Raw genomic sequence first — 13084 nt, 5'->3', positions numbered from 1 at the left:
AATTATACTCGTAAACGTTTAATTTCATTTTCGTGTTCTTTTATATCATCTTCTAACTCTTTCAATGAAGAAGCATAAGTGACTGATCTTTGTTTCAATTTGCAATGTACGGATTTGTATTTTCTTCGAACTATATTTGCTTTTATTATCAACATTCTCATTCGCTCAAGTTGGACCTCCAGACTTTCTGTTTTCTATTGAAAATTAAGAGTTTCGATCAAATCGATGATTAATTTGATAAAATAAAAAAGTTTATACCTTTCTCAAAGGATCTTCTAATTTTCTTTTAAATATTTTTCTTTTATTTTCTCTTAATAATTCTTTATGTTCTTGCAATAATATTTTCAACCTTTGCCTTTGCTGATGAAACAAATGTGGTTAAAAAAAAAAAAAATGCTATACGATCATGTCGATTTATAATAATTAATGATTTCTTACCTTATCAGATTGATACTTTAATAAATCTTTCGTTTTTCTCAATCGTATGTTCTCTTCATTGATCTTTTTTAATGCTTCATCCAAGCCATGTTTTCTTACAACAGCCGAAGTTTCACGACTAATTCGAGCCGTTCTTTCAGCTACATCGTCGTTCTTAAAAATGTTAGATTTATTATTAATACGCATTGAAATTGTTTTAATATAAAATTCTTACATTTTTGGTTTTAGAATATTCGACATATAAATCTTTTATATCTTTCCTAAGGGAGATAATTTTTTCTGCATTTTCATGCTTTTTTGTCTCTGTTTCTTCGAAGTTAGCCTTTCTCTGTCCCTCTGTGAAAAAGAAAAAATATAATGAATTTTTAACCAATCGTAACAATAACTGTACTAATAGATATACCTTTCGAAACATTATGGATAATATTAAGAAAATTAATCGAAAAGAATATTATGAAAGATAATCATTTCTTAAATTAAAATTATGTTTTTTTGCGTTCATCGTTGTTACATCAAAGAATATTCTTGCACATTATCGAGTTTATATTCGTATCGTTGGAAACGATTTCCTGGATTTCGATGAAGGAATGTCTAGGATCGTTGAAAAGGGTATTTCGTGATAATAGAGCGCGCTTGCGACAGAGCTAACTATAAGGAAACAAGGAAGCTACATAAGAGAGAGAGAGAGAGAGAGAGAGAGAGAGAAAGAAGGATATTCTTTTCTCTTTGTGAATCCGCCGAAAAACGATTAAATTGTCGTTGCCATTTTCTGCAAAAGAGATGAGAGCTTAGCTGGAGGGTATTCACTAATGACAGGTTGTCTTCGTCTTGCTAGGTGAGCATAGCTACTCGATGGAAACTACTCGAGCGGTATATGTCTAAAAAGTGAGAAGACAAGAAAAAAAAGATAAATAACTATATTCCAGAGCCACGAGTGATATGATAATTCGATCTTTATTTCTAAAAATTCGAATATAAGTTTCTTTTTTTTTTCTTAAATCTTATTTTTGTCTTTCTAATAATAACAATTGAAAAAGAAAATATTTAGATTTTGCATTAATGTTTTTAATTGATTCGTGTTCATTTTTTTTAACTCCGAATAAAACAATATTTTTTCGTTCAAAGTGGTTTAATTAAATTGAAATAAAAATAAGAAATGTGATATTGAAAAGATAATTATTATTTAATGGATTATTATTATTTCATCGAAATTGATCCGGAAATTAAAGTTCGTGTATGTCGATCGAACGTATTATAATCGATACACCAAGCAAGTGTTTGAGGAAAAAAACCTCTTCCTGCCAATTGTCACTCTTTCAAACTCTCCAAGTAAGATAATCGTCCGACGATTGCCGGCATCCTGTGTCTTCGTATAAAGTGCCGCCATTCGATCGACGATCTTCTTTCTTAGTTTTTTTTTTGTTTCTTTTTCTTTTTTTTTCTTTTTTAACTCTTTCTCTTTTTGTAACACTTGATAGAGGGAAAGTATCCTTTCCCCGATCATTGAACTCATTTTTTATATATTGATACAAATCTAATATCATTAATACCTGACAATTGTATCTTCTTTTTAATTTCCACGATCTTCTTGTTCAAATCATGAAGTTTCTTTTCTTCGGTAGATCCCAGTGTAGAATCAGACATACTTACGAATGTTTGATTCGCAGTGAAACGCACGTGTTCCTAACTATCGATTTAACAAAATACGTCGTCCTAACGACGTAAAATGTGATACAATGATTCTCTGACCAAACTGACGTTACGAACACTCTAAAATACCATTTAAATATATCCAAAGTGAAAGTAGATTAAAAGGTAAGGTAACTCGTAAAATAGGATAATTACGTCTTTGGAGCCAAGTCATACTAGTTCCAAGAAAACAAGTCATCGAGTCATAAATTAATAATAAATTATGTTCATACGTATCACAGGATAAAATAGATCGTTCCAAATTACTTTTACAACTTTTCCCTCCCGATTCACGTGAATTATTTATGCTGGATCATACGAGATATTACGAGATGATGAATCTTTTGAATGAAATGGAATCTCGTGTGCCGTTACTTGCGTTGATATAATAACACATTGAATGACCTTACAAATGCAAATTCACGATTTTACGATGACGAAGTCGATGCCTTCGATAAGAATAAGAACTAACGATTGCTATACCGCGTATATTTTCATATACAAAGGGCGAGGCAATTCGTAAAGGCTCGTGGTATCTCTGTAGAAACTCGCAGAGAGGACTGCGAAATTATAATTTCGCATTTGTATTCGTTAAGGTACCGGCCTTACCGTGAGGCAGTTAACATCGGCGATGAATTTCGCTTAACACGCAATCAAGGGATGGAAGGTTAATTAATGATCTTACCAGCACTCACGACTTTTGCTCCAGCATGCTGCTGGTAGGAATTTTCTAGCGCCTACATTTCGATGTGTAACACCAATAGTTTTTATTTCCGAAAGGAGAGGAAAAAAAAATATCTTCAATCGTTTGTCTCCTCTGTCTCGCTCTGTAATCCCTTGAAATTACGACAATTTATATCTTATTTTTGAAAAGGACAACAGAAATTTCGTAATATTGTTTTATTTGTTATAAATAAATCTGATTGGTTTTCAATTTGTACAAAATTTATTCGTGATCAATATATAAAGTCATTTATAATCTTGACTGTTTATGAGCTTGAAAGTTTAAAATTGTGTAATATTTAAGAAATTTGTCGATGGATGATTGGCTTGGATTTATTTTTTACTTCGAAACGCGTAACAACAATTTCGTCATTTTATTTTTACGAAATATACGAAATTAATCCAAGTTATTTTTGGAAAATTATTTCTGATACTGATTAAGCTAGAAAGTTAAAAGATTGTAAATTATTAACATTTTCTGTTTGACATGGATTTATATTTTATATCGAACTGAGTAATAAAGTTTTTACGTATTGAAAGTAAAATCATTTATAAAATCGTTTCTAATCTTGACCGAGTTTGAAAGTCAAAAAGTGTGGTATTTAAAAAATTTCTTAACAGATGGTTGACATAGAAATAGGATAACAAAATGTTTTCCTCGTTCCAATACGACGTACGTATCTTTCTCGCGACTTTACGTAACGAAATAGAAAGTAATCGGAAAGCAATCGCCATGCTGCAAGGCGGCGCTTGTTAAAGAATCTTTTCTCCGCGTGCGCTAATTAACGCACTTGTTAGCAAGACAATTAGATCAACGATGTTTCTTTGCTCGTTCACATGAGATTAACGCAATGTCCCGATAAGAAGGAAAGGGTAACAGGAAATACATAATTAATGCATCTATCGCATCTTTTACAATGAGCTTTGATTCATTAAGGATCCACAAGTAGCTCGTACTTTCGTTATCCTCATTTTAACTCGAAATTCAAACGATTATTTAAAACAAAAATAATTTTAATAATATAACTATGCTTATATTATAAATGTTATTAACATTCGCATTTTGCTCGAGAAATAATGAAGCTTCAAATTGTAAATTATCTCAATGTCCTTGGAATATGTCGTATGGTATAAATAAAATATAAAAGAAAAAAAAAAGAGAGAGAAAAAAAGAAAAGAAAAGAACGAAAAAAGAAAGAGACAACAACAAAAGAGGGATAAATACGAACCGTGGCGAAATTCGAAAAAAACGCGAGAGTAAGATAGAACTCTGAAGGTAGAGCGTAGTACATGCTCGTTCCAGCATACTCCAATGGTGATTGGCCGATGGTGCCGGCCATTGCGGCACAGCGTAAGGATACACTGCCGGAGGCAGGTGCGCGCGCATCCGGGGAACTACTTTCAGCGCGTTAAGGGAACAATAGGGGATCCCAGAAGTGTTTCGGACGCGGTCGTGTTCGTGTACGATCGACGCATGCTTTTTTCTCGTACTGTCGTGCGCGCGAACGTGCTACATACTGTCGCTGCTTGATTGTTTTTGGACGTAAAACGAAAGTAATAAGAAAAGAGCGAAACGAACGATGCGTTGGATCAAGAGGTGGTACGCGTGTCTTATAATCGAGTGAAGAGAAGTGTGCTTTATCCTATAACTTGTATTCCTGTCGATCTTTCCTTCTTTCTATATTTCTTCTTTCTCTGTTTATTTCTCTTTCTCTCTTTCTCTCTTTCTCTCTCTCTCTCTCTCTCTCTCTCTCTCTTTCTCTCTTATTTTCCTTTTCCATCGGTATTTCTCTCTCTCTCTCTCTCTCTCTCTCTCTCTCTTTTTTCTCTTTCTCTCTCTCTCTTCTCTCGGTCAGTGTGTGCACGCAGGAGGCCCGATGAGTGTGTGTCTAATCGACGTATGTGGATAAAATCGACGGCACCATGTTGATGCTGCTGCTGCCACGACGTAAATTGGATTACAATTCGAGCAGGAGCGTGTGGTTTCCAACGGTGCTGTTGCTCCTTTTCTCATTTCTACCAAATGTGTCCGGTAAGTGATATATCATTGTTTTGTGAGTTGTGTTAGTGTTTATCTATTTTCTAGTCGGAGAAAGAAACCGCGAAAAATATGAAAAGCTCGCGAGTGTGCGCAGTGTTTCGAGAAAGCGTGCAGGGAGGTGGTCGCAAAGTGGTGGCTAGGCAACAGGTCGGTTTCAATGACGCCGGCGCGTCGTCATACCGTTTTGACTTCTTTTCTCTTTCTCGAGAAAGAAAAAAAGAAAGATGTATGGATAGAGAGAAAAAAAGAAAGAGAGAGAGAGAGGGGGGGAGAGAGAGAGAAAGAAGAGCCAAAGAAAGGTACAGTATTCTCCTTTTCCCTCTTTCTCTCTCTCACTCTCTCTCTCTCTCTCTCTCTCTCTTTCTCTCTCTCGCTTTCTCGCTTTCTTGCTCTTTCTCTCCCCGATCACGCATTAGTATTCCGTAGCAACGTCGGACATTGCTGCGTTTGCCTTCGATTACCTACTACCTTTCTCGAAAATATCGACCGGCCCAAGGAACTCTCGATACGCATCCTCTCTCGCAAAAATTCTTTCCTTACGGGACTCCTTTATCGACATAAAATCGAACGAGAATATCGTTCGATCTTCGAACCATCTCTCTCGTTTGAAAACATAATATATCGAGAAATGTAATTGGTAGAATCTTGAGCAAATCAGATTTCAAATTTACCCGCCAAAACTTGTTTGTACACTTGTGACAGGGATGTGGGGGTGGTTGGAGAGGGTAGATCGGACCAAGGGAAATCTTATGACGTGCAACACGTTTGCGAATGACGTTTCGAAGATAACTCGGATGCGGAGATGCACGTGGTGGTGTTACCAGTGCAGTGGTTCTCATATCATTTCTTCTTAACCTCTTTCATTTTATTTCTTCTTTTGATATATAAGTTGACAACCACTGAGGGACAGGTGTCCGAGCTTGCTTTCCAGGAAGCCGTCTGCCCTACGCGCCCTTGCCATCGAACCTTCTCCCTTCGATACCAACCTAAACATTAGTCGCATGCTTCCATCACTCCGACTTTTCCAATTTACCTATATAAATAAATAAGTACGTATTTAACGCGAATTTATGTTTATTTATTTATTTTATTTATTTTTTTTTTTTTATTTTACTTTCATGTTCATCTCTCATCTTTTTTTTTCCTTCGTCGCCATTTTCTCCTTTTATTTTTCTACGATTTAATTACATTACTTTAACGATTTGGTATTATATTTATTCGATAATTTTCATTGAAAGACAATGTTCAAATTGAAAGAAATTCTAACCCTAAAAAAAGGCGTGAAGATAGTTGAAATAACCATCGTTATCTTGTTAAATTCACGTAGATTAAGATCTACAATATAACGAAGATAAGTATAAATTATATTCCCACGCTTTACCTTAATGACCATGACTAGTTTGTATTATAGTAATGTACTATGTATATACATATATGTACAAGTAAATGTATTACTAATGTGTTATGGTATATTTAAATACATTCACGGAATATGTGTGTATAACAACACTCGCATTCTCCTTTCAGTAACTCGAAGGAAGAAAGTGAAAGAACGATTAGTGAGATTAGACGAATGCGTTCGTAAATTATCGATATATTACTTATTATCGTTATTTAACAAAATCTATCGAACTCGTATCAATATAATTTTCTTTACGTGTAATTAGCATTATTTTTATTGATTTTAAAAGTAACGACAAAAATTGGCGGGAAATTTTCATGAAATACGAACGATCGATTTTATAAATAAAAATAATAATATAATGACGTTTATTATTGGCAATTTTTGTAAAACTGTACATATTTTAATCCAATTTATAATCAATGTTCTTATTTTTATTTCTCTTGTTAATTATTCCCATAGATTATAACCATACCACGAGATCACGATGGTATTCGCGATATATTTAAATCTCATCCATGCTCGTAAATGCAATAGTTGTAGCTCGATCGTTATCTCGAACATTCCGCGGACTCGATCGAGGTCCGTTTCTCGAGTTTCTGTTACTTTGCATCAGGATACTCTGGATGGGGCGCGTTGCCGGTTCTCCGGACGTTCTCCGCTCTTACGTTCTCAGGCTTTCTCTTCTATCTCTCCTTAGAAACCGATCTGCCCGGACTTAACGTCCTTTCACACGTTGAAGTCTCGCGCGAGATAGGTATTGCTTAGAGACGACAACGACAACGACGACAAAGACAACGACGAAGACAACGAGAACGACGACGATGCGACTCGAGAATTTCGGTACATCGACGTGGAATTCGGTTCGATTGTTGATGATTCATCTATCTAGAAATTTGTATCTATCATAGTTTCTAATTAATACATTCCGTATTTTTAACTTATATCATTATTACTATGTAACGATCATACTTAATTTAAAATACAAAATTTTTATCCGTACGACCATTGTTTAATTATTTCATTAAATGAATGAAATGAGAAAAGAATTATTCGAGAATTTAATATCAATCGGAAGGTTATCGTAGTTTTGTTTATAATTAGTAAGTTATATCATATGTGGAAAAATATAAGAAATATTTTATTAGATATATATCGTTTGGATTATCGATTAAGTTTGATTTGAATTGTAGAAAGTTTCTTTGATAAAAAAGTCTAAAGATCATTTTTTATATTTGCACGATCGTTCGTTGTTTATTATTTCGTTAAATATATATATATATATATATATATATATACAGCCACATGATAATTTTTTAATGTATAAGTTTAGGGTATAACTAAATATAGAAGTCCAAAAAATAAATATAGAGTCTAAAAAACTGCGTTCAATGGTGCAATCAAAAATGTAAGTTTCCATTTAAAAAAAAGGGGATGCAGTTGAATTTTTATTATACATCGATGTACAAAAATGCATGAAATTATTTGCTTATATATATACCATCTTATTCCATTTAATTTTATCTTATAACAATTTTTTCTATTTTCAATCGTTTAAGAGATACAATCAGTTCCAGTTACGTACAATAATAAAACTATTAATCAATAATTAATATTAATGAAAGATAGTTAAAATTGTTTGTGTTTATATGTGATTAAAAAAATATTCTACGTTGAAAATATTCTACGAGAAATTTTATTTACGTGAATTTTAATCATCATTCAAATTATTCCCTAACTTTATATTCGCATTAAGAAAAGTTTTTTGAAGGAAGGGTAAAATGTGAATAGACATTGGAAAAAGTGACCCCAGTGTTACGACCGTAGGCAAAAAAATCCCGAAATCGAAAAAAATCGGCTTAGAATCCGGCGCACGATAGGCCCGTAACCGGTTCCCCGTTCCCTTTCATCGATCCGGCATGGATGCAGTGCCGGCACGCGTGCACGCGAAAAATATCTGCGTCCTTCCCTTTCTCCCTCCTCTCTCTCTCTCTCTCTCTCTCTCTCTCTCTCTCTCTCTCTCTCTCTCTCTCTCTCTCTCTTCCAAATCGATCGATAGCTCGTACGGATAATAGTAAGGTACAAAACTTATTTTTTTCTCTATTTTTTTTTTCCTGAAACGGTCGTGAACCTATCTATGTAATGTCTTCTATTCTTCTTCCTCTACGAAAGTAACTTTCAAGAAACTAAAGGAGAAGAAGAGAGAAGCATCTTCTCGGTATCTCGCGGCATCTGCTAACTAAAAGAGCCGAGATATCTTCCGGGCGAGTTTGTCGCGTATTCCCGATCTACGAAGCTCGGACATTTGCATTCGTCTTATCCTTTCTTTCTCTCTCTGTCTCTCTCTTTCTCTCTTTTTCTCTTTCTTTCTCTTTCTTCTAGTCGTTCTCCTATGCAGCAAAAGCGTATAATCAAGGACCTTCGAGCTGACCGTATGTCCAACATCCAAAGACGACGTCCTCCGTTTTTCTTCTTCTTCTTCTTCTATCTTATATTTTTTTTCTCTATCTTCTTCTTTTTCTTCTTCTTCTTCTTCTCTTCTCCTTCTTCTTCTCCTTCTCCTTCTTCTTTTTCTTTTTCTTCTTCTTCTTCTTCTTCTTTTTCTTCTTCTTCTTCTTCTCTTTCTATCTTCGTCAGTTACGTCCTGCCCGTCGAAAGATCGGAGTGCTCCTCTCGATATCGAGGAAGAATCGAGGATTGTGCCGTCAGTCAAGGGCACGACGGTCGGACCCTTATACAGTCTGAGACGATATGCAGATTCTCTCTTTGCAAGAGAGAAACGAGCGAATAAAAGCTTCTTTTCAGGCTGCTTCTGTGGATCTCTCTTTGGACATCGATCGAAAGTCCGAACGTTACGATCACCGATTTCTATCCTTCCCCCGCCCCTCTCCCTTTCCACACGTCGCTCTACCATACGAATTCCGTCGATCGGTTTCATTTGTTTTCGATTCTTCTCCTTGATACTTTTTTACCATGTATTATTTCTTTTGCATTTAATTCGTCCGTTTCGATGCATACAAGAATGCGCATTTTCCATTTTTTTTTATTTTTTATATTTTTGTATTTTTCTATTTTTCATGATACGAGTTTATAATTGAAAAAATGAAATTTAACCAATGAATAATATCGTTCGTATCGTATAATAAAAACATCAACATACTTGAAACTCACACAGATTATTTACACACACACACACACACACACACACATATATATATATATATATATATATGGGAACAACGGTTGTTTCTGTAATATTCTTGTGGGAAGGAAGCTATGGGAAAGAATGAGAAAACTCAAAAAAAAGAGATGAAGAAGAAGAAAAAGGAAAAAACTATTCAAGATACACGATCTCCCCTAGAGTAACCAACGAGAAAATTCTCTTTTTGCCATTTTTTTTCTCACAACTTGGAAACGGTTTAACGCATATCAAATGTGATTAGTTTGTACGGTTGGAGAGCACGAAACGAGGATCCTTATGTTTGAAAGCATGACTACCGGTTTGTCTTCATCTTCGTCGTCTTCGTCGTTTCCCAAGAAGAGCGACCCCGACGATATGCGCGCCCTGTTCTGCGTTGGTTCAATGCGATCGTATCTATTAATCATTCGGCTCCTTCCTTCTCTCTCTCTCTCTCTCTACATATATATATATATATATATATGTAGAGAAAGAGTATATATATATATATATATATATATATATATACATATATACATACACACACACATTTATCTCGTGGCGTAAGACCGTGTACAGAGTCACTCTTTTGCCTGATAAATGGCAATGAGCCCGGCGGTAAAGCGAATGCTTTACACGAGGCTAATCGTTGAAAATCTAATAACTCCTTCACGGTGAACGATCATGGGAAACTTTGGAAGAAACGCATGGTATTTTCGACGTTTTCGCCAATTCTAATTCTTACTATTTTTCAATCAAAAAAAAAAAAAAAAAAGAAGGAAAGAAAAATCTTTCACAACTTTCCTAAACTTCATCGTTTTCAACAGATATTAGAATGATTAATATACTATGCTATAAGCGAACTGCCGTACCGATCTACGAGAGTTCGTCGCTAAATTGGATCGCATTAATCTTTTCCAGCTGGCGGATGGCACGTTACGTGCCTCTTCGCTTCTGCGTGCGCGCGTGCTCACGACGCTAATTCGCCGCTATTATAGTTATTATATCCACTAACGAAATTGATTTTGAAGTACTCCTTGGCGACGCTGTAAAATATCGTTGGTACGGTACGACCAGGATGTATCATAATTGATAGAAATTTTTATTTTGTTATTTCTTGATAAGAACGTGGCATAACAACATGAAATCTCGTTCCATTCCGTTTAATTACCGATAAACAGGTGTTATTTTTCATTCTTTCAAGTTGTAGCATTTTCTTTTATCGTTTAAAGGACTTTCCAGAAAGAATTTTACTTCGTTATTTTCCTAATCAATCTTTCAAGAACAATGTTAGATCATTAAACAAAATCTATTAATTATTTGAACTTAATCCATAATGAAACCAAAAAGGAGTTAAACGTTGTGTTAGATTTTACGATATTTCCAAGGAAGAATATCGGTACTTTGTTTTTCTAATCATTCTTCTGAGAAAAATGTTAATTTATTTTTATTTACGACAATATAAATAAATATAATCGAATAGAAGAAAACCTTGTATATGACTTTGAAATCTTTTCTGAAAATTATTTATTTATTTATTTATTTATTATTTCTTTTTTTTGATTAATTTTTCGGGAAGAATATTAAGATTCGAGTCTTCGATGTTTAAATTAATGTTAAATAATATATTAGTTTAAATGTTATATGTTTAATTTTATTTGTAAGAAAATATAAAATTTACTTGTAAAGATAATTAAATAAAGGCAATTGGAAATGGAAATGGAAGATAAAGCAAATCAATTATCAATAAAGTCTTAATTTAGAAACGATAATTTGACGTTAATGAGTTAGTATTTCGCGGTAAAGTAGCACGATTAATTCCTCACGTGGTCAACGTAGCGCGCTTGCTCACATTTGAAAGGAAGAGTCCAAGTGTGGCGGGACGGACTCCCTGTGCTCTGCCATTCCTAGATACGGCTTGTTAGTTCGTATTACATGCTCGCGCGATGGAACAATCGAAAGTAACGTTTACGTCGTTAACGTGCCATTAAACGAGCTCTTTTCTTATCGCACGTTGTTCCGCTTCGATTTTACCGTAACAAAGGATTATTTCGCGGGAATTTTTCAAAATAATCAACTCTGTCAAAATCTCTTATTATCCTATTGGTATTGCTTAAATAATATAACTTTATTCAAAATTCCTCATTGCTTTTTTTTTTTTTTTTTTTTTTTTTAATAAGGAAAGAGAGAGAGAGAACGTGTAAGGTTCTTAATTAAGATATTTCCTCTTAATGATGCGAATGTTACGAAACATACCGGTATCATAATACTTAAAAGGAACCGAAGCGCATGCTTTCGATGACATAACGTTTAAAAGAGGACGCAACCGAAAGTGCATACTCGAGAGAGTAGAACAACGAGGCTGGTATTATTCCGTGCGAGTAATTTCCGCGTTTCGCGTTTTATATAGAGGAGCCTATACGGCAAGACATTTTTCCGGAAGTTACGTCAGTCGCTTCCCAAGACGTGCACGGAACGTCTACGGTTGGGATAAAGGAGTATTAACGAGGAAGGGTGGGAGGGGTGAATGGGTGATACGTTGAGTGAGGTAAAGTCGTATGGGTTTCTTTCGCAATTTCTAAGTGAGAAACGGCGTACCGAGCGAGTCCCATCGAGCACAATTCCCTCGTCGTCTGAAGCTTCGGCTTCTACAGAAACAACAAGACTCGAACGTATTAACTCTCGTGATACGCGTGCAGCCTCTTCGAGAGCGAGAGAAAACATACATACATACATACATACATGCATACTCCTGGTGATGTTAAGAGCAGCACCCAGAAAACTCGTCGCGAACGATCTGAACGTACGATAACGCATGCCTCGCGCCTCCTGTCTCGTCTCCGAGTCGTCTCGTGTTCTTCGATGCCTTTGGATTGGTCGGCTTCCCTTTAATTGGCCGCCTCAGTTGCGAGAACGATCTCGAAGCTGCAGGCGCCAGTCCAACGGGAGAAACGAACCAACGCCTTTTCTTTAATGATTCAAGAAACAACGCGATTTGATCTTTATCTTTTGAAAGACTGAATTTTTTTTTCTTTTTTCTTTTTTCTTTTTTCTTCTTCTTTTTTTTCTTTCTTTCTATGCTTCATTCTTTCTTTTTCATCGTTTCTTTTTTTTTTCTTTTCATCTCGTTTTTAAAGATCGGTCGGTATGATAGAAGATCCATAACACTTTCTGGCCTTTTATTTCGTATCATTAAAAGGAAAAAAAGGAAAAGGAATAATAATAAAAACTTGTAACAGTTCTTTAACATTGATTGTTATGATAGTTTTTTATAGCAATTTAAACCTTATTATTCGAAGAGGAAATAGTGATGCCAATCGGATTTTTGTTTGCTTTTTCTTTTTTTTTTTTTGGTTTTTATTTTCGATATTTGTGTTAACGCGCAACATGTGTTACGTACATGTTTGTCAATAAACAGTTATCTTAGAAAAATTGTGCAGCGTTAAAATAGTAAACGTTTGTTACATTTGTTTGTAGGTCTGACAACAAGCATGTGCTATATTATATTAATTTTGGAGCGATAAGGATTAAACGATCTTTTTTTTTTCCTTTTCTTTTCCTTTTTTTTTTCTCTCTTTTTTTTACTATCAACATCGATAATTCTAATCATGTT

General features: G+C 34.8%; 2 protein-coding genes across 2 annotated transcripts in view; one reads left to right on the top strand and one right to left on the bottom strand.

Moving 5' to 3' along the window:
- Nucleotides 1–2: 2 nt before the first annotated feature.
- On the bottom strand, nt 3–2082 carry LOC124422224. The gene is made up of 5 exons (XM_046958371.1): nt 1989–2082; nt 653–774; nt 439–591; nt 259–360; nt 3–194 (listed from the first exon to the last, which is right to left on the bottom strand). Exons 1-5 carry the CDS (start codon nt 2080–2082, stop codon nt 3–5), a joined length of 663 nt encoding a protein of 220 aa, XP_046814327.1.
- Nucleotides 2083–4281: 2199 nt separating this feature from the next.
- Nucleotides 4282–13084, top strand: part of LOC124421760 (neurogenic locus Notch protein) — a 188985-nt gene continuing 180182 nt past the window's right edge. The window contains exon 1 of the mRNA XM_046957342.1: nt 4282–4882. Within this exon, the coding sequence (XP_046813298.1) occupies nt 4774–4882 (109 nt within the window). The 5' untranslated portion in view covers nt 4282–4773. The remainder of the gene's footprint in view (nt 4883–13084) is intronic.

Source organism: Vespa crabro, chromosome 2, assembly GCF_910589235.1.
Source record: "Vespa crabro chromosome 2, iyVesCrab1.2, whole genome shotgun sequence".
Taxonomy (NCBI): domain Eukaryota; kingdom Metazoa; phylum Arthropoda; class Insecta; order Hymenoptera; family Vespidae; genus Vespa; species Vespa crabro.
The sequence above is the reverse complement of the archived record's forward strand: the minus strand, read 5'-3'. Positions and strand labels throughout refer to the sequence as shown.